The sequence below is a fragment of the Adiantum capillus-veneris genome, chromosome 16, assembly GCF_014529385.1.
Source record: "Adiantum capillus-veneris isolate H3 chromosome 16, ASM1452938v2, whole genome shotgun sequence".
In the NCBI taxonomy this organism is placed as follows: Eukaryota; Viridiplantae; Streptophyta; class Polypodiopsida; order Polypodiales; family Pteridaceae; genus Adiantum; species Adiantum capillus-veneris.
In genome coordinates, this window is record NC_140946.1 from 5,968,397 (window position 1) to 5,991,111 (window position 22,715).

Below are 22,715 nucleotides of genomic sequence, written 5' to 3' on the forward strand. Positions count from 1 at the left end.
CTGCCTCGAGATGTCCTGACACATGCTCTGCACCCCTCTCATGCCTTGTAGCTGAATGCCCTGAAGCTCGTCTGACAAGCCTGAAAATTGTAGCCAGTCACCTAGAGAGCGTGCTGGACCCTCTGCCATGGGACCCCAGGAAACATGAGGCCGACTACCAACCAAGTGGCCTCTCTGAGTGCTAACCATGGGGTTCCATTGAGTTGAGGGTCGCCATGGGTCTCCAGCCTGAGGCACCCTAGCACTAAGCCGCTGAAGCAAGAACTCACAGCAAAGCGGTCCTCCAGTCTCTTGCTCAAGCCAACTTTGTGCATCTCTGTGAAAATCCATCTAGTCGAGGGTCGTCAGGGACCTTTAGCCTGAGGCACCCTAGCACTAAGCCGCTGAAGCAAGAACTCCTTCCAGGGCTCCTCACCTGGAAGAAGTCCTCTGACGATGAACTTCCCAAGAAGGGCTCTGCTCTGCCGTGTTGGGTCTATGATCCCCAACCTCCCTGAGAACAAGGAAGAGTGATGATGTGCCATGCCACTTTGGCCCGGGCTATCTGAGTGTCACGCCCTGACTAAAGGAAGTTCCTGATCAGCCTCTCTACGTGGCTAATACAAGAACTCGAGAAGATCCAACAAGAAGTGATGTACCACATAGTAGCCAACAACACCTGGTTGGCCACTTAACTGTGCCTGCCAAAGAAAGTCTTGCGGAGCTCCAATGTAACAACTTCCTCCTGATAGACAGGAGGAGGGGAGCAATTTGCTGCTCGGGAGACAAGTTCAAACCAACCTGACCAGTGACAGCCCAAGTACCGAAGTGCAGTCCCTGGGGGAATCCACATGAAACCCTCACCTGGCATCCTATCGGGCGTAGGAGCACTACCTACCGAGAAAGCCACTCTCTTTCTCCAGTTGATCAGTGCGCCAGATGCACAACAAAAAGTCTCAAGAGTGTGTTCACACCTGTGTAGGTTGGCCTCCTGGCCATCCAAGCACAAGGCTGAGTCGTCTGCAAACTCAGCGTCCAGTAGCTCATCTCCCGAAATAGGGAGCGCTAAGCCACGTAAACCAACCTGCTGTGAAACCAAAAACCTGCTCATCGCCTCATCATAGAACAGAAAGAGAAAGGGGGCAAGAGGGCAGCCTTGTCTGACCGAACCTCACCTCTACCTCCTGCTAAAAGCACCTGACTGTGTGCCTGTCTGTACAAAGCTGACACCCCTTTGATCCAAGCATCTGAGAAGCCCATCCTGCGTAGAGTACCCTCCAAAATATCCGAGTCAACTCTGTCGTAGGCCTTCTCAAAATCGAGAAGAAGAATCACTGGATCCTCATCACGGAGCCGTGCGAGGACAGAAGCCTCTCAAAAAGTGAAGATGTTGTCAAGGATACTACGCTCCTTGACTAAACCTGTCTGAGTCCCATGTATAAGGCTCTGAAGAAGTGGCTAAATCCTCAAACTCAGAGCCTTGGCAAGAATTTTGTAGGCTGAGTTGAGGATGGTGATGGGGCGCCATTGTCGAATCTCATCCAAGGAGCCACCCTCCTTGGGAATGAGGTAAATCAGGCTCTCACTCATGCTGTCAGGCATCTCACCTGTGTCCAGGATGTACTGAAAAGCACTACAAAGATATGAGCCAAGCAAGTCCCAGTACTCCAAGAAAAAGCTAGGAGTCAAGCCATCCTCACCTGGACAGCTACCAGGGGGGAGCGCACAAAGAGCCGTGTGCAGCTCCTCTAGCTATAGAGGCAGCTCAAGCCTTTGACGCATCTCCTCAGTCATAAGACAAGGCATCTGTGCCCACACCTGCTCTCTGCATGCATCCTGACGCTTTGACTGGGGCTCTGCAGACAATAAATCACGGTAAAAGTCAGTAGCAATTGCACGCATGTCGTCTGGCTTTGAAGCAACTGACCCGTCGGGCCTCCTCAACTGACTGACCTTGGCATGCGTATGCGGAGGTCCCACTGCCTCAAAGAAAGCATCTGTCACTCTGTCACCCACCTCGGTCCATTGAGATGCCTGTCGATGGAAAGCAAACTCATGGCGCCTCTCCTCTGTGCTGACGAGCTCCTGGCGAGCCTGCTGTAATTGCTTCTCCAACCAAGGACTGTCTGGATGCTGCTCCTGCATCCTCTGCAAGGAAGCAACACCCCGTCGGAGATGCTGCTCCTCCTCTCTCGTTGTAGCCAGGCGAGCCGAAGACTCCTGAAGAAAGAGCTGACTAAGCTAAGCAAGTCCTGAGGCCACTCTGTCAGCAGGAGAATCCTGTGAGTCTAAGCTCTCTGTCCAAAGAGCCTCCACTCGCTCTCTGAGCTCAGAGTCCAGCAAGACCCTCTCTGGATGCGTAGCATCGTGCTCCCCCTTCTCTGCCTATCAGTCACTGTGAGGATCACTGGTGGATGGTCCGAAAAGGAAGTCTTGGCCAAAATGCCAACAGTCCCACCCAAGTCACATAAGTGATCACTATTGTAGAAGTGATCTATCCGAGATAGATTCACTCCTCCCACTCGACGGTCCGAACTAGAGAAGGCCAGGCTGTGAGGTGGCCTCACAAAGCTAGAATGCTGACACACATCTGAAACCCGCAGTCATACAGAACCTCTCCCAAGCTGCCAACTCATCTCCATGCACAGTAGTATGGCTACCTTCAACCCTGTCAGCTGGGTCCTCCAACATGTTGAAGTCTCCCCCAGTGCACCTTTGCTCTGCTTGTGTGGCAGAGACTCTGCAATGTGAGCCCAAAACTCTGCATGTGCGCTCGTTGCATTGGGCGCTTAGATGTTCAGGAAGCCCATCAGGCAACCCTGAACCTGCATAGTAATCCACTGAGCCCTGCCTGGCACAATAATCCCCCTGCTCACAATGGCGAACTGCAAAGAGTCCATAATGGTCATACATACCTCACCCTGGATGCCTCCAAGTCCAAAAGCAGCTGACCAAAAAGTCTCATAGCGACCACGCAAAATCTGACCGCTCTCACAAAGATGATGCTCCTGCAACATAAGAATGTCAATCTCACCACCCACAAGGCATCTCTGCAGCTCTTGACGCAGCCGACCCCTCTGACACTGAAACTGGGGCCCTCCTAACCCCTGCACATTCCATGAGATGATCCTCATGGAGTCAGTGAGAGAAAACAAATGCTGCCACAACAGCCAACCTCGCTATCTTTGAGGCCCGTTTGGATGGGGAGTAATCCGCATCCGAACGACCTCTAGACAAGCGCGCAAGAAGTGACTGTCCCGCCTAGGCCCAAGCTGAGCGTGCAGCCTGAAGGGCTACATCCTCTCTCCAAGAATCCTCATACACAAAAACATAACACGGAGGGCACTGATTGTCAGCAAACAAATGCACCACAATGTGTCTGCAATCCGTTGCATCTGGAGGTGTCCCTCGTGTGGTGTGAGAACTAAGTAGCCAGGGTCTGGAGCTAGTCCAGGACTGTGTGCTGGGTCCACTTTGTGATATCTCTACCGCACAACGGAAAGGAGAAACCCACCGTTGTGTCGAGGGCCTCACTGCCTCTAGCTACAAGAAAGAGGACGTGGACTCGAAAGCTGGCCTCCTCCAAGTCGGGAGAGGAATCACCTAGAAACCGAGTGAAGCTGTAGTCGAAGAAATCCTGTCGTTTGCGAATGTCGAAGCTGGTCAGGCCCCTGGGGATTGCTGCAAAGGGAGAAGTGAGCACCAAAAAAGGTGGCCTCAAATGGGGCTGTCCCTCTCTAGCCACACATGGTTTGTAGCGAAAGCACTACCAAGAGAACGCCTCGCGGCAGAAGCGTGTCCAGTACCCTGCGTCTGAGGAGGAGTGGCGGAAGGGTCGGGAGACGAGGCTGTGGGTCTCATCGGGGATAGAGGAGGGACGGGGGGCGAAAGTGGAGGTGGGGGAGGCAGCGGCTTAGGGAGGAGGACGAGGCGGTGGTGGAGGAATAGAAGTGGACGGGGCCTCCGCAGGCAGGTTGTAATAGACTTGGACACTCCAAGTTAAGAATCAATGGCGACAGCACCAAATAACCACTTCAAACAATTCACAGATCACAATAGATTTTCACTGGCCCGGCGGAGTTTCGTGTCTATAGATATTGGCCCCAAAGACTGGCGCCCCTTTCGGTATTTCTTTTTGTATTAATCAGTTCAAAAGTACAAGAGAGTGGCTCGGGGTTCACTCTTAGAGTCCGCGTCCAGATGCTCTGAGAAGTGAAGGCCCAAACCACTTATTTAAATGTTTACAAGGGATGCCAAAAGCAGAGCCCCAAAAGCTTCAAATCAAAAGCAACTGCTCTCTCTCTCTCACAGAGAGTCAAAACTTGAAAGCAAAAGCATTCTCTCTCTCTTTCTCATTGCGTAGAGAAAAAGCAAGATTTGCGTCGCTCAAGATTTGCGTCTAGATGCTCTGAGAGTGAACCCCGAGCCACTCTCTTGTACTCTGAACTGATTAATACAAAAAGAAATACTGAAAGGGACGCTAGTCTTTGGGGCCAATATCTCTAGGCACGAAACTCCGCCGGGCCAGTGCAAATCTATTGTGATCTGTGAATTGTTTGAAGTGGTTATTTGGTGCTGTCGCGATTGATTCTTGACTTGGAGTGTCCAAGTCGTTACACAGGCCCTGCTGAAGGGGGTCAAAACGGTTCCCAGTCGGAACCCAGTGCTGCTGAGCTGCGAAAGGTTGGCCACCAGGTGGAGCAGTGGGGTACACAGGCCCTGCTGAAGGGGGTCAAAACGGTTCCCAATCGGAACCCAGTGCTGCTGAGCTGCGAAAGGTCGGCCACCAAGTGGAGCAGTGGGGTGAGCTCTCCCCTGACGGCGGCGGCCAGACACTTGCTGCCAACCATCAGCTGGCTGGTCACTGGTCTCTGTCAAAGTACCAGCCTGTGCATCCTGTGTAGCTGGCTGCTTGGCATGCTCAGCCTTGGGAGGTTGCGCATGCGCTGTGGGTCGAGGTCTCCCGCGAGGATAGGCCTTTGGCATATGGCCCATCTGCTTGCATATGAAACATTGGTTCGGGAGACCCGAATACTCTACACTCTGTCTGATCCATCCCCCACTTACCCTAGGCAGCAGTACCACCTTGGGGAGGGAGTGCGTGTCACGAACGAGAACCCGCACAGTAGGTAGATAGCGGCCCTGGCCACAATTGAAGCTGCTGTGCGTGGAGACTCCAGAACTGTCTCGAACATGGGACCAATCCTGGGTTGGAGGGGATGGTACTCTCGCCTCAGGCCTAGGAAACAGACCGAAATCAGTAAGTCTGCCTCCTCCTCGAGCACGTCTGTAGTCGGGTCAAAACGGTGATGCCAACGTCGGAAGTAAGCTCGAGCTGCTTTGATGCCGAGTGGGCTCATCGAAATCGCCTTGGTCGTCATATCTGCAGACTCGAACTCGACGTGGTAGGCTGGTAGTACCCTCTCCCGAGGATCTGGACATCGGTGATCTTGTCCACATCGGAGAGAAGACGGGCCTGTAGTAAGTCCCGAATCTCGCCCCGACTGGGCCGAGTGCCAATGATCTTACAGATAATTAAAGTTGCTTTCAAGCGCTCCACTTCGGCCATCAAGCTCGCTGCTCTTCTGATGAAAGAGCAAGTCGAAGGGTCGGCTCCACGGTGTCGGGTGAGGGATCTTCAGTGGAGTCTCTCTGTGGTGGAGCAGAAGCCGCCATTCTGTGTCTGTTGCTGTGTCGAAGAAGGGCGGACGGGTAGGCTGAGAGCTGAGGCGGGCTGGGCGCGCTGGCTGGCTGCTGCGCAGAGTGCAAGGCAGGGCAAGGCGCGAGCAGGTTGGGGGGGAGAGAGAGAGAGAGAGAGAGAGAGAGAGAGAGAGAGAGAGAGAGAGAGAGAGAGAACGATGGTGAGGGCGATGGGCTGCAGGAAATGTGCGTAGAGGGAGGGGGTGGAGGCAGCTGCAGCGAGCTTCAGGTGTGTACACGTTGGCAACTTAGCGTTTTGTAGTTCCTCCGCAACGGATTCAATAGATAGACCAGCGTTTTCAGTTTTCAGCATACACACCGCAATAGAAGTCCTAAACCTCGCAAACCTCACCTTCTCGCAACGGATCCTCGCCGCACGGTCAGATAAGCGAGCGTTTGCAGTTTCAGCCCGGAAAACGCAGATTTCAACATCTGCGTTTTCAGTGCGTCGTCGTTGCCTCGTCGTCATCGACATAGAGTCAGAATTCAGCAGATAAAGATTTGCAGTTTTCAGCCATTAGCGTTTTCAGATTTCAGCCCGTCTCGTCGTCGTCCTCATTGTTGTCGACATTGTCGGCAAGTCCATTGCATTGTAGAGATTTGTGCAATCAATAGTAGACCATTGAGGCTGAGCGCTCTCGCCATAGAGAGTGGGGCCTTCGGAGGAGGGTTTGACAACATTCTGGTGTCGTATTCTTCTCTCTCTATCTCTCAGTCTGAGCACCTTCATTCACAGTGTTTATCCACTTTGTTTGTGATCATTTGCACTCTCACTAAAGGAACGTAAGGCTCTCCCTTCCGTAAGTAAAAGGAACCCTTGTGCACAGTTCGGAGCACTCTTCTTGAGCAAAGTTCAGCATTCATTTCCGCTGCACCTTACACTCAGGGTGGAACGAGCAAAAGTAGGCACTTGGGGAGCAGATTTGGGGCTGTTTGGAGGACTTATTTGGGGCAGCTGAGGGCAGGTTTGGGGTTGTTTAGGAGTTGATTTGGGACTAAGCTGAATGGAGGTAATTCAAGCCTTACTTTAGTCGACTGTTCCGACCCGCCCTCCTCCCCGTTCTCGTCCTGTTCCGGAGCCGCCCCCCCCCCCCCCCCCCCCGTTCCCGTTCCCCGTTCTTGTTCCTCGTAACTATGGGCGGTGGAGGAGGTGGTGGCAACGACGGTGCTAAAGGGAGTTTCACCGGGTAGAAGTCAGATGGTTGCACCAGTTGCAGAGTTCATCAAGGAGGAACACAAATAGTATGTAGAATCAAGAAGTGCCATCTTGCCCTACTTGCTCTAGAAGGGATCGGTGTGCTCTTAGAAGAGCAGATGCCTATAGCCTTGATACCACTGTAACAAGAGGGTACCACGTGCCAACTGAAAAGAATAGAGAGAGAGAGAGAGAGAGAGAGAGAGAGAGAGAGAGAGAGAGAGAGAGAGAGAGAGAGAGAGAGAGAGAAGAAGAAGAAGAGAATATTTAATGTCGTAAGAAACTATCCCAAGAGACCTTAAAGATCTATCCGACGAGGAGAGTTGAACTCAAGACTTGGGGAGAGAGAGAGAGAGAGAGAGAGAGAGAGAGAGAGAGAGAGAGAGAGAGAGAGAGAGAGAGAGAGCGAGCACTGGCCCCAAAACCCTGGTGTCCCTCTCGGTATTTCTTTTATATTGCTTCAATCAAGGTACAACAGTCGGGTACTCCTATGCTTCCTACACTCTGGAATGCCAGAAAGAACCCCCCCCCCCCCCCCCCCCTTCTTCCTTTACAGATTTCCTTGGCCTTGAAAAGGAGTGAACATGAAAATCTCTCATCCCCAAAAGCAATTGAGTCAAATGGTGGGACCAAAAACTTGTTCTGTGATTTAGGGCAGTCCGTACAGTTGCAACATCAGCAGTTCCGCAAATTGCGGGCCATTTCGTATAGTGCTGCCACGTCAGCAATTTGAGCGTCCTTGCCATGCCAGCATTTTAGGGTTTGTTTTCATGGTCAGTTTGTCCAACTGTAGCTCTTCAATGGCCCTAACTTCCTAGGGTTGGCCACGTCAGCAACTTGTGACACAATTCTTTGCAGTTAGTAATTAATCAATATGGACAGGACCTTTAATCACATGATGAATCAGCTTGTACCTATCAAGCAAAACCAGTAAGAATCCTCAAGGATTTTGTTCAACTTGCACACAAAAGTGACTAGGTTCTAGACTCCAGCCAAGGAAAAGGAATAAAATGAATGGCTTATGTTCGGGTAAAACAATTTGAAATAGGAATGCGAGATAGTTGTCTACCAAAAAGTGACAATATTGGAACTCATGCGGAGTTTGTTGTTTGGGTGACCTTGCTTAGTTGCTTGGGACATTGATTTGTGCTTTTTTCTCTAAAGCAAGAGCCCTAGTGTTAGCATTACTCAGCCCATTGTTGCATAATGGGGTTTATCCTTTTTTTTTTGGGGTAACTATTTTAATTAGCATTTGAACTTTGGAGTCTTAAAAAAAAGCCTCAAGACTATCATTTTAATGCCAGCATGGTGCTGTTACTGAACAATGCTAAGTTGCACCCTTGCTTATGTTTAGAGTGGGATGTTGTGTACTCGTCTAATCCAACTGCAACTGGAGGCTACTATCGAAGTGTGATAGGCCGCGCACTTTTGAAGACCAAGGAAATGGTGCAGATGGTCAAGGAACCAGATTTTGTGAGCAACAAAGTATCATTCGCTGCCTTGGGCATATTGGATGGGGAAGTATCTTTAAAAGGTGATTGGCTCTATTTAGTCTCTAGTAGTGCGTTTAAACGTTTTCTTTTGCTTCTTGTTGATTGCCAGCTATATGACATCCATATATACACACACACGTACATGTACACATTTACACACAGGGAACCACATGCGTGCATGTATTTGTGGGTGTACGCGCGGGGTTGTATGGCGGTTGGCTATATGCAGTGATTGCCTTCTATGCATTTGTAAAGTTTCTTATTATTTTCTATAAAGTTTGGAATTTTAGGAAAGTTGTGCATGCATAAAAGGCATTTACTGCTTACAGTGGACACTGCAACTGTCATTGTTAGGTTGGGGAATGCTTTATGTAACATCATGCTTATACTTGACTTTTGGGACGATGGGCTTCAAGCAGGGTTCAGGAAACATTTTTTGTGGACCCGGCTTTGGAACCTTTTCACACTCATATGAGCAGGCTAACTCCAAAGAGAGGGATAATCACACTAAAAATCTCATATTATAACTAAAAAGTCCATCATTTGAACCGGCTTAAGAACCTTCTCACCCAAATTTGAGCCGGCCATTTTTCATTTTGAATGGGCTTTGGATAAAGTGAACCTATCTTTTCCCGAGCGCTATGTCGTGTAATGCCAATACTTGGTTTCTAATTATTTCTGTAAAGAGGTGTGACTTTTTGAATGTGTGGTCTTCAAGCTGTGTGTCATGTCAGCATCTGGTTTTCAAAGGATTGTATTGCTGTAAAAAGGGTGGTTCGTGGTCTTTTTAGTTTTAGCTACACCGATCATCTCCCCCCTCGGTTTCTTTCCTTTGTGCTGCTTGTTCTCTAGTAGCTCCCCACTTATTTCTTGTCAGACACAACAAATGATAAAGAGAAATGTGACTAAGAGATCAGAGATCACACTAATCCTTGCAGCCCTTCTTGTCTGGTTTTTCTATTGCTTTGCTCTTTAGTTCTTTGTTTAAGGAATGTTCTTGACCTTCAAAGAGAAGGAGAAGAGGTGAAGGTCATCTTAAAGAGAGATGGAGAGAGAAGTAGATACACCATGATGGGGTCCTAACGAACCCTCTCAAAGGCCCTCCTCTCCATTACTAGAGTGGTATTTGCTTGTGAATTGCACAAATGATGTGTATAAGAACCGTGCGTTGATGCTCATGCAATGATGATGATACCATTGGTGTAGATCGACCCGAATGGAAAATTTGCACGTCATCCGCATTCTTTGAGACTCCGAACTGTTCTACCCAATGGCTCCAAGCAACTCCTATGTTGAGGCATCTCTTGGGGATGATGGGAAGGTGTATCTGCTGCTTGGGTGAAGATAGGGATCCATGGGACTGATTTGATTGTGAAGCTTCTTGGGTCTTGTTCCAGCTTCTTCCCCAGATCTAGGGCTACAAGGCACCACAATAATTTTCCAAAATGCAGGTGTTGAGGGCTGTAACTGCAGATTCTTCACAACGAAAAGGTCTCGAAGAGGTCGCCATTGCTGGCTGTTGGCGGCAGCCCTAAAAATGCCGATACTCTCTAAAATTTTGGATCCTTATTTGCTACATGATGGTAAGGGAGGGGTTACTTTGTCTGTCCCTTGCTTGGATCTAGGGCTGACTACAATTGACTGTTGCCTTGATTGTTGTATAACAAAAGAAAATTTTAGCAGATGACCGTTGTGTTTGTGGATCTCCATTCCAATGGAAATCATTCAATGAATCCTAGAGTCCGTACCTCTAGCACCATACCTGATCCTTAATAATTGTGACTGCTGCAAACAGTGCAAGATCCGAAGGACTTGTTGGCGATGAGATTTTGTGGGCTTCGAATGAGCGAATTGAGAAGTCCCACTGGAAAATTGAGGTCAAACTGGGTGTTGACCAACCAAGTGAGGAACCCAGACATAGTTTTTTCATATGGCAAACGCATATGGGTATGAAAGTATGGAAAAGTATGATTGAGATTCCCAAGTAATTCCATCTGTTGCATGCCATTCAAGGCCCAAGAAAACATGCTACTAATGAGACTAATTAATGATTGCACTTAGAAAAGTTTGATAGCCAGTGCGTTCAAATCTTGCACATGCCATTAGCGATTGATTTGTAATTTTCAATTCACCATATAAATCTTGTGTGAGTAACTATGGTTTGATCATATCATACGCACGTCATATGCCAAATATCATACTGGAATGAAAGTAGTTAAATTTATGAAAAAACTATGACCATCTTTGCATTCTTCCTCATCTTGATGTGATTGATTACTAGTGGTGTACTCTTGAGGATAATGAATGACCAAGTATGAGCATTAGCACCTCAAAGAGGCTTTGATAAACGATCGGACTCTTGAGCACACCGTCGGCTTGATACCATATCAAAGTCACGTCGGTAAAGGTGAGTTGTATGATAAACTGGGCTGCAACGGGTGACGGTGACCCTCAATGAATGGGACATCTCTGTCGAGGGATGGTCAGCGAGCTGAAGGAGGCGATTGCTTGCTCTCTGTGATTAGCCACGTGCCTGCAAATGAAAAATTCTTGAGAGAGATAGATAGATAGATGGATTGAATTATCGTCCACGGAGGTCAGATATAACCCATGGGACCAAAAACAAAACGTAACAATCGCTCCAAGTATGTGAGGGCGTTTGATACATATCAGTTAAGGACCGAGGGTCCATCAAAAGAGTAGAGGAAAATAGCAGGTGAAGAGATAGCTGATTTGGGAGTTTTGAATTCTTGGATGATGGTTTTACCGCCTTGATAGACTGCCCATTTACCTTGCTTGTGCGCTTCGTGCATCCTCTTGAGTTCATTTGCTTTCATCTTGAGTTGTGTTGGGGTTAATTCATCGATGATCCAAAGCTTTGTTTCCTTCAAGAGTCGGGATTGGCGTAGCAACTTGATCCGCTCCTCTTTGTCCTTGAAAATGAGAATACAATGCTTGGGTGGCACATGCCTATGTGTGTCGTTGATCCAAGAAACGGTTTCGGGTTTGATCTGAACTGGTTGAAGAATGTCATTAAGTTTGGTGATTGCTTCTTCGAGGTGTCCTCGTCGAGTGCACCATGGTGGGTCGAGCCCCCCGATGACGACCTTAAGGCTAAGAGATTCTTGTAGTCGGCACTCTTGCAGGGCTGCTTGTATCTTTGTCTCAATCTTTTTATGCGCTGCCTCATGAGCTTTCTTTTGGACGACCATGACACTCTCAACGAGGGAGGATGCGACTTCCTGTGCTTTTGCAAGCAGAGTTTGGCTCTCTACTTCTTTCCCATCCTCAAGTTTACGCAAACGTTCCTTTAGTTTTCCGTTCTCCTCAATGAGTTCTTGAACCTTAGCCTCCAGATTTGTAATCCTTGCTTCTTGTCGAGTGATGAGGTCTTTCCTTGGCGCAACTACCATCGCAAGAAAACTCAAAGAGCTTGTGCGAAAGATTGCAGTACCAAAAGACATGTTCGACACCGCAATAGCCTTAACTTTTGTTTAAACACGGTCTAAGAAAGACCTAAATTTCAAAAAGAAATGTTGAAGCAAACTTCAACCTTAGCCTTCATCTCCGCCTTGTTGAAACCTGCAGCTTGATACCGATAGCTCTCTGTTCGCACCACCGGCAATAGATTCACAAAGGCGATAGACTTGATTTAGGAGCAAGACCAACTGGGAGGTCAAATGCGTTACCAAATTGCCTGTCGTGCTGCCCCCGCCCTACCTGCATATGACATGCCTTGGAGTGTAATGACATGCTTCAAAGCATATAGTTGCACTTTAAAGCATATGACCGCCCAACCAGCCCACCTTTGCCAACCCTTCGCTAACGTGCCACCCCCGTCCGCCTCTTAAACCTGCCCACCCCCGCCCCGCATGTCCATTCCTGCCCCACCTGCGACTCTCTCTCACACTCTCTTGCACACACACATTTCAGCCTCTTTTGCATTTGAGGGGTACACTCCTGCTCACTCACATTACAACCTTTTCTAGATTTTAGAGGTGAGGAAGGAAACGTCAAGGATTCGGTCTAATGTATTTTTCATCGGCTCTCTCTCTAGTATTATGGCACCCTCCATTTCAGAAGATCTATCTCACAAAATTTGTGATTGTTTTGAGGTTCTCTCTCAAAGAGGGGTTGTTGGCCGCTTGGTGGGATTTTCCTATACTCGTGTCAACATCCGACAGTGGCTCTTGTGCAACTCTTAACTAGTTTGGATGAAGGCAAAGTAGAGGAAATGAAACTGGCCCGTAGGGCGGTAGGCTTTAGCTTTCACCCGAAATTCTTTACTTTAGACATAGACATAGAGCACTTTACAAGGGTAACCGGCGACGAGAATTAGCACTTAAGCACACACACGGCTTGGAAGCTAGAATGCCCCGAGCAGACGCCGAAAACCTGTAGGCCCCAAAATTGGCGCCCCTTTCGGTATTTCTTTATTCTTTAAGAGGGTATTTACAAAGAAGAGTCCTAGGAATTCTTTGCTTGTATCCAGCTAGATAACACCTGTTCTGGCAAAATTTCGGCAGCATAACAGCCCCAAAACTTGCCCAAAACCAATTCCCTTGCTGGAACTCACTTCCACTGGCGTAAACCCTCTGATTTCTGCCCAAAAACAGTAAATTCAGCTCGCTGTAGTTACTGGTTTTTGCCTTGTTTTCAGCCCTAAACAGTCCCCGAACTGTCCTCTATCAGTGGGGCACTGTTCCCAATGGTTTTGGCGTCGGTATGGCTGAAAAACAGTCAAAATACAGCGCACCAGCGCTGAAATTGCACTTATACGGTGAGGTTATCACCCTCACTGGTGCTTGCTTTTGGAGCAGCAGCTAGCTACTCCTGTTCCTGCTCAAAGAGGCTCTTGCCTCAACAAAAAGGCATGTAACCACACAGCTGTACATGAGTCAAATGAAGAGCCCTCTTGTGGGGCATCACCTTACTGCACGTAGGGGGGAGAGAGAGAGAGCAGTGTAGAGTGCGCAGGACATCACTTCTTGCACTACACTGTACATGAGAGGGAAAGCTTGCACACGATAGCTCTTATCCTTTGGCAAGAGCTTGCAAATGAGCCTCCCAGCTAGAAATTCAGCCCCACTTCTTCTTGCATGAGGAAAGTGCACCAAATTGTGTCACTTGGCGGGTTTATAAGCAATTTCCTGTTTTGGGGTTGCCGCTTAAAAATCTCTCGACTGGTTGCCCAGTTGACTTTGCAGCAGAGTTCTAAAATGTTCCTCTTGTCATTCCGAAGATAATGACACGAATAGATTTCATGGCCCAAAATAGTAGTTTCCTAATTTTTAGGAGATGCTTCCGCTGGGCTCCCATTGGTCTTCTGACCATCTATCTCCATTGGGACCGCATCCAAAAATGCAATGTGGCCCAACTGTCGGGTACTTTCCTTTGGTGACCCCACCTTGGCTTTATGCCTTTATTGAGGTCCCTTCTTAGTATCCACCAATTTGCTAAGTGCGATGGGGGGACCTACATGATCTGGAACTTAGCCTAGACATCCTCTTACTATACGAATCCCAGTACCGACCAACTTCCTGTCTGCGGGTGAAACTACCGTTCACATTGGCCATATAATGTCCGACCATTTGCAACTTCAAAAAGAGGGTCTCCAAAATAAAACAAAAATCATTGGAAAGAAACCAACAACTAAGGTTAGCAGTTGCCACGTCCTCGTGACATAGTTAACAATTGCCACGTCCTCGTGACATACCCCCCTCTTGAAATTGCAAACGTCCTTGATTGCATACCATAAATACACTCCACTGATGATCTTGTGTTGTTAGCACTCTTTTATCATCGCATGTATCCGCAAGAAAGGTCGTAACACATGGATACAAATGACTTAATGAGACCTTCATACTTCTGTCATTTCCATCTATTACACCGAATTCATATGTACATTTGATGTGCTAGTCCTATCATTACCCCTCCTTTGAACACGTTGGGTTGGGGCATAAGTAGGTTGTAACCCAAAGGCTTCAAGGTAAAGCTGCAATACATTTGGTGACTCTGACAGTTTTTGCCAGTTCATGCTCTTCCATTCACTTTGCATCCATAGGCGGATAGTTCTTGAACTCACCAAGTAGCGTCTTAGAACCTATCCTTTAACTTTTCTGTCCTTATGTGCCAAAGCTTGCTCAGGTACCAGGATCTCATCAAGTTTCTCAACTTGTGGTTGATCCTCATCTGGCATATCTTTTGGCACATCACCCACGAAGGGTCTTAGAAGACTCACATGGAACACATTATGAATCTTCCTCGCATCAGGCAATTTGAGCTTGTAAGCCACATCACTGATCTTGTCAAGCACTTGAAAAGGCCCATAGTAACGCATGTTGAGCTTAGGAAACAACCGTTCCTTGCCCTTCATCTTCTTTAACCTTGCCTTTTCGAACCTTAACACAACCCAATCACCAGGTGATAACAACAATTCACGATGGTGACGATCAACAACTTTTTTCTGCTTTGCCTGAGTCTTCGCCAAGGCAACTTTAATTTTCTTATACATTTCATCCATGTTCTCAACATATCGATCTGCCTCAAAGATCTTGTCCTTTGTATGCAAAATGGGAGGAACTTTTTTGCCACCTTCAACAATCCCAAAAGGTGCCTTGCCACTTGACGAATGCACCGTATTATTGTGTGCATACTCAAGCATAGGCAAATACTGTTCCCACTTGCCCTTATTATCTGACACATAGCTATTTCAACAGATCTAAGACAGTAGAATTAGCCCATAGTAACGCATGTTGAGCTTAGGAAACAACCGTTCCTTGCCCTTCATCTTCTTTAACCTTGCCTTTTCGAACCTTAACACAACCCAATCACCAGGTGATAACAACAATTCACGATGGTGACGATCAACAACCTTTTTCTGCTTTGCCTGAGTCTTCGCCAAGGCAACTTTAATTTTCTTATACATTTCATCCATGTTCTCAACATATCGATCTGCCTCAAAGATCTTGTCCTTTGTATGCAAAATGGGAGGAACTTTTTTGCCACCTTCAACAATCCCAAAAGGTGCCTTGCCACTCGACGAATGCACCGTATTATTGTATGCATACTCAAGCATAGGCAAATACTGTTCCCACTTGCCCTTATTATCTGACACATAGCTATTTCAACAGATCTAAGACAGTAGAATTAGCCTCTTCTGACTGTCCATCGATTTGTGGATGAAACGAAGACGAGAACTTAAGCGTAGTGCCCATGTTCTCAAACAATCCTCTCCAAAACAAACTTGTCATGCGAGGATCACGATCACTAATAATCGATTGTGGCATACCATGGTACTTAAACACATTCATTGTACATGAACAAGCGTGCCATCTGATAAGATTTTATCTTCTTCCTAACAGGGATGAAATGGGCTTGGCTTGCTTGCTGAACCTGTAGATAATGGTCCATATATCATCATTCCCTGTTGGCGTTCTTGGAAGATCAAAGATAAAGTCCATAGCAATGCTTTCCCATGGCTTATCTGCTCTATCAATGGCACAAATCTGTAGGAGGTCACTGAGACTAGCGCTTTATAAAACCTCCGATTGTACTCCAACAAGCTCTTGCGTGTAGCCGAAGTAAGCTGGTGCCAATCTGTCATGACGTCGGCTTTAAATTCATCTGACAGCCAAGCAGATGCAAACATTTACTTGAAGTAGACCCAAGTGGCGGGTGCCTGTCCTTGCATTAACAATGTCGTCCACCATGTAAGCACATTGTCTTTCAAGAAAGTGGCAACTTTCCTGACCTTAGAGGCCTCTGTAAAATTCCCTCCTGCATAAGCTGTATCAAATTGCTGGACATAAGTGAGAGCCTTTGCTTTATCCTCGAAGTCGTTAAAAGTGTTGAACTTTACAGCTGCACCACCTTCTTTGTAAGCTTTCGGCTTTTCCAGTGCCCCCAAATTGTCATAAGGAATGGTCTGCAACATGGGCACTGTAATAGGAATCATCGCCACATCTTGGCCATTAACATTTTGTGTCAAAGGTGCCATATCTGGCTGTTGTCTAGAAAAACCAGCCATGCCAAAATGGCCATGCGGCACCCCAAACTGGCCCTCGTTGCACTGAAAACCTTGCGGCATGCCGATGCTACCATACATGGGGTTTAGCATCATGCCTTGCATACCCCCAAACACTGTTCCTGGCATGTACGCCTGAATTCCAAGCGCATAACCAGCCATACTCTGGAACACAGTTTCACCCCTGAAATACCCAGGATGTACCGTGGGTGGTGGAAAAACTGGGTGCATTGCTTGGTAACCAGTTCCCTGTCCATTCAAGACAGCATGTGGGCTCTGAAAGGTGGCGGGTTGAACTGGTATAACCTGTGGAATAGGCGTCCTAACCACTTGTTCAAGGATGGGAGGAACCTGTTTTGGAGCCCCAAACTCCGCAACATGCGAGTGTTCCCTATCCTGCTGAGACGCATGAAGTACTTGGGCTTGAGCCTCAACAAGCTCTGTTCGCTCTGTTGCCTATTTTGCTGTGGCACTGGTGGCACTTACAAGAACTCCATAAACCTTGGGTTCTACACTAGTTGCAAAAACACATTCACCGCAGCAACTAACCGAGTCCCGAACGCATTATCCTCGAGTTGCCCAGTCATAAAGCCCTGTATTGGAGGGACATTCACATCAACAAGAGGTACAGACAGGCGTGGCCGTGAGCTCTCGCCAATCTCGAATTTCCTGTCTGTCCTGCGGAGAGGAACCCTCTTCCATAATGCCGCTCCCTTTGTCGGCCATAGTGTAATCCCGCATTCCTGTACTCTTTGTTTTTACCAAACCAACCGAGGCTCACTCTTGAGGAAAAAGTGATTGATTTTTTGGCAACGGAACCTTGAAACCGGCCCGTAGGGCAGTAGGCTTTGGCTTTCACCCAAAATTCTTTACTTTAGACACACACACACAGAGCACTTTACAAGGTTAACCTGCGACGGGAATTAGCACTTAAGCACACACAGCTTGGAAGCTAGAATGCCCCGAGCAGACGAGACGACCTGCAGGCCCCAAAATTGGCGCCCCGTTCGGTATTTCTTTATTCTTTAAGAGGGTATTTACAAAGAAGAGTCTTGGGAATTCTTTGCCTGTATCCAGCTAGATACCACCTATTCTGGCAGCATAACAGCCCCAAAACTTGCCCGAAACCAATTCCCTTGCTGGAACTCACTTCCGCTGGCATAAACCCTCTGATTTCTGTTTAAAACAGTAAATTCAGCTCGCTGTGTTTATTGGTTTTTGCCTTGTTTTCAGCCCTAAACAGTCCCCGAATTGTCCTCTACCAGTGGGGCATTGTTCCCAATGGTTTTGGCTTCCGTATGGCTGAAAAACAGTAAAAAATACAGCGCATAACTGGGGCTGAAATCACACCTTTACGGTGAGGTTGTCACCCTCACCGGTGCCTGCTTTTGAAGCAGCAACTAGCTGCTCCTATTCCTGCTCAGAGAGGCTCTTGCCTCAGCAAAAACGCATGTAACCACACAGCTGTACATGAGTCAAATGAAGAGCCTTCTTGTGGGGCATCACATTACTGCACGTAGGGGAGAGAGAGAGAGCAGTGTAGAGTGTGCAAGACATCTCTTCTTGCACTACACTGTGCATGAGAGGGAAAGCTTGCACACAATAGCTCTTAACCTGTGGCAGGAGCTTGCAAATGAGCTTCCCAGCTAGAAATTCAGCGCCACTTCTTCTTGCATGAGGAAAGTGCACCAAATTGTGCCACTTGGCGCATTTATAAGCAATTTCCCGTTTCGGGATTGCCGCTTACAAATCTTACGATTGGTTGCCCAGTTGACTTTGCAGCAGAGTTCTAAAACGTTCCCCTTGGCATTCCGGAGATAATGACTCGAACAGATTTCATGGCCCAAAATAGTAATTCCCTAATTTTTAGTAGATGCTTCCGTTGGGCTCCCACTGGTCTCTTGACCATCTATCCCCATTGCGACCGCATCCAAAAATGCAATGTGGCCCAAATGTCGGGTACTTTCCTTTGGGGACCCCACCTTGGTTTTATGCCTTTATTGAGTTCACTTCCTAGTATCCACCAACTTGCTAAGTGCGACGGGGGGACCTATTTTAGGATGGCCTTTTGGTTTGATTAATGCTCGTGCTATGTTTAAGTAGATGAGGAATGATTTGATGAGACTGTGTCTACGAAACTTCGTGTTGTATTTCTCGATGATATCTTGCTTTACAATTGTACTCTATCCAAACATATTGCGCTTATTTATTATACACGTTGTTCTCAAAGTATTGAGAAGTGAGAAGCTTTATGCTAAAGACTTAAGTGCGAGTTTTCTAGAAAGAGCAGCTATATTTGGATCATATTATTACTTGTGATGGAATTCACATTGATCGTGATAAGCTTGACAAAGTGCGAAATTGACTCATTTTAAAAGAATGTTCACCTAATCCTTTTTAGGCTTTACTTGATTTTTTCGCGAATTTATTAAGGACTACTCCAAAGTTGCTACTCTGCTTAGACAAATTTTGAAAAGAGGGATGAAAGGACCGAAGAGTTCGGGACCTCATCATAAATGTAACCCTGCTTTAAGAGACTACAGCACTTGGTGACTTTTGCACCAAGGCTATATAGTGTGGATCCTAGCAATCCATCTGTTGTTGAGACGGATGATAGTGATTATGCAGTAGGTGCAACCATAGTTACCCGAAATGGGAAATCGGAACGCGGAGCGGGGAACGTCAACTAGTATGAAATGCCATTCCCTGTTATGGATGCTCGCGTCCGAAACACAGAACAAGGATTTGGAACTGGAAGCTAGAATGGGAACAGGGAACGGAGACCTGAAAATGGCCATTCCATGTAACTATGGGTGCAACGCTTTATCGGGATGAACGTCCTGTTGCATTTGGACGGAGGAAGCTTTTTGATGTTGAAATGCGTTATCCAACGTATGAGAACAAGCTTTAGGGCCATACTTTTAAGAAGTGGCGGTATTATGTATATTGCTCTACCTTTTTGGCATGGATTGATTCTCATTCTTTGTGGTATGTGTGTGATCGGGGTGATCTCAGAGGCCAGAAGGCTAGATGGATCCACCAATAAAGTTGCTGATGCACTGAGTTGGATTCGCGAGGTCAATGTTTTGTCTATGGTTGAAATCTCAACGGGTTGTTTCTTCCAATAGCTCTTACCACCTTCATCGTCTGTAGGCCTCATGTTGTTGTTGCTTCCCTTCGAGCTCATTGATTTGGAGTCATTGCTGGAGGTGTCTTATCTTTCAGAGGTTGCTGGGAGTATCTCTCCTGTCATTATTTACTTTACAAGAGGTTTAATTTTTTGGTCTCCCTTGTGGCTAGCTGTATTAGTTTTTATACCAGTTTGCCTACGAGCCTGCTATGTATTTACATTTGTACTTGCCCCTTTTGGATCAACCCCGTTTGGGCTTCCAAAGGGAATTCTCAAGTAATAGAAATCAGCCGCTTGTGTGTGTTTGCGCGCGCGCAACTAGAGAGAGAGAGAGAGAGAGAGAGAGAGAGAGAGAGAGAGAGAGAGAGTTCCTTTATTTCAGGGAAATTGGAGGCTCTAGACAACAGGTGGATTCAAATAAGGTTCGAGTCTCCTTATCTGAAATTTGGACGGTTTGAATTCCAATATGGAGGGACATCGAGTGTCAAGATTGCCATCATCTATCTGGACGAGAGAGTGAGATTGGGAAGAGGATCCAAGGGCTCTTTGTTTGTGTTTAGACGATTTTGACTGGTCTCACTAGTTAATCTTGCTGAGCAGAGTAGTGAGCAGGCTCTCAGGCTCTGCAATATTGCTTTTAATGCTCTGCTGTGTGCTGTATTTTTTGGAGGATATACACAGTATACAGGTATTACGCCAGCATTTCTCCTTGTAAATGTGCTGTCGTTACACAGAACCTACATCGACATCTTTTAAGACATGTCAGGCTAGTTTTGATCATGCCAAATTGAATGACCTCACCGTCTTCTGTTTATTAACCATGTGCCTTGTGCATAGATTGTTGTGGAAAAAGGGCTAGTGCTCTCCTACGTGTATGTATGCACAATTGTAGTCCTCCGATGTGGTTGTGAAATAGCTTTCTCATATGAGAGGTACACACGCATGCGCATGCGCGCGCGTGCACACACACACACACACACACACACACACACACACACACACACACACACACACACACGCGCGCGCGCGCGCGAGAGAGAGAGAGAGAGAGAGAGAGAGAGAGAGAGAGAGAGAGAGAGAGAGAGAGAGAGAGAGAGAGAGAGAGAATCTCTAAAGATTCTCCTCATTTTGATTTTTCCACTCGACGGTGACATTAATACACGTCATTTAGTTCGACTACGGATATACAAGAAAATTCTACATTTCAAACACAGAATAAAAGTATGCAGCATGCCCTTCTGTATGGGAATGATTGCAAGGATTATGATCATGTTTATCAAGAAATTAAAGTACCTAGCATTGTAAAGATTTAAAAGAATCGAGATGTTATTTGTTTGAGATGTTTTGCAAGGATTATAACTTTTATTGAAATTGAGGACACCAAATGGTAGAGATTAGAATACTATACAGATGGAAAATAAATATAAATTTATAGTTTATTGTAGAAAATATATAAGATCTAAAAGTTTTATAGTTTGCACTGCCAACAAGTGGGCTCACTTGAAAGCTTGTAGTGGGAACTATAGAAAAACGAAGAGGTACATTTCTTTCATGTAATAATGCTAATGAAGCAAATGTATACAGATAAACCCTATTATCCTTGATTTTGCACTAATGGGTCTAATTTAAAAAATTAATTAGAGGAAGATTCCCTCTTCTTTGCACTCAGATTCCCCTCCCCGCCTTTTGTACTACCACTCCTTGCCCCCCCTTTCAAAAACACCTTCCTCCAACAATCTTGATTAACAATCTTGTCACAAATGTGCAAAGGTGCATGCAGCAGACCCTAGCTAGCGATTGCGTTACTAACTCTCGGGAGAGGACTCACCTACATCAGCCCTTGGCCAATGGAGTTGCAAACTCGCTCGTTATGGGCGAGAGAGAGAGAGAGAGAGAGAGAGAGAGATGGATGGGCTTTATCGGGATAAAGAGAGCCTTCTATCCCTTTTTCCCTCGAGCATCTTCACAGATTCCTCTTTTTTTTTTCTTTTAAAACACGTGTCCACCTGTTGGGGGAGAAGGGCTCCATGTTCTTCCAAAAGACACATAGGGACGTAGTACCCTTATGGAAGGGCATATTTTCATTTTGTCACTCTAATGACAAAATATCAGAAGAATTACCATTTAATTCATTTAATTTTTGTAAGTTAGCAACATGTTTAGTAAGAACATAAGAAGGTAGCATGTTTGGTAAACAATATGCATTCATATCTTATGTATACAAGCCTAAATGTAGGGCAAAACATTCTCCACGAGCATTTTGAAAATAAGTGAACACTAGAAGAGACTCCTATATTCACATACTACTTTCCCGTCTTCAATGCTATAGCATGTCCACATTTTCTATTATAGATACTGTACTCCCCTTTTGTTGGTGGATACCTTTGAAAAATATCGGGGACTTCCATCTCCTTTGCTGAATTTTGGCTTCTGTTGGTATGCAATGTTAAATGCTATTTGACACACACACACACACACACACACACACACACACACACACACACACACACACACACACACACACACACACACACACACACACACACTTGTATACTGTGCATATGAAGAAAAACTCGCAAAAAAAATCCCCCTTCCCCCCCACCCTTCCTTTCTTAGACTCCTGCTGCCTGGACCATACTAGGTCCAAAAAACTTTTATTGATTACTACCGGGGGCCAAGCCCTTTACTAAGTAATGATGCTCTGTCGAGCGTGACTACTGCCCTCAGGGAGTAGCGAAGGCGGCCCTCATCTTCCCCCCAGTCTGTCGATCTCCATTGAAAACTATAGGCGGGGTACTCGATGCTGTATCTCCTTCTCATGGTGAAGCATGGCCTTCCTCTCTCGAGTCCGTGACATTGCACAAGGGGAAGGCTTGCCTCCTCTTGCTATAAAAATAGGTGAGGGCGCATCTCTGCCCCTCACTTAGCTATATTGGGTGTGTTGAATCATTTTGTGAAACACTTCCTGTTTGCTTGCCACTACCAAGGAAAATGGAGCTCTCCTCGGAAGTGAATCAGGCGTTCAATCCCTTCTCTGCTGAGTTTACTTTTTTTATGCACCGTTTGTTACACATACTAAAGGTTTTTCCTACCTCTTGCTTGGTAAAAATATGCATACTGTGTAGGCTTGTTTTTTGTTTTGGGCTTCTTGCAAAAACTGAGCATATTAACACTTGCTGCTGATAGTCTTAA

General features: G+C 46.6%; 1 protein-coding gene across 1 annotated transcript in view; it reads left to right on the forward strand.

Annotated features, from left to right (window-relative positions):
* The window catches only part of LOC147438497 (Plastid-lipid associated protein PAP / fibrillin family protein), a 103,294-nt gene extending 82,935 nt beyond the window's left edge, over positions 1-20,359 (forward strand). Inside the window, exons 3-4 of the mRNA XM_086484597.1 lie at positions 8,229-8,408; positions 19,906-20,359. Of these exons, the coding sequence (XP_086340723.1) occupies positions 8,229-8,408; positions 19,906-20,093 (368 nt within the window). The 3' untranslated portion in view covers positions 20,094-20,359. The remainder of the gene's footprint in view (positions 1-8,228; positions 8,409-19,905) is intronic.
* Positions 20,360-22,715: the final 2,356 nt, after the last annotated feature.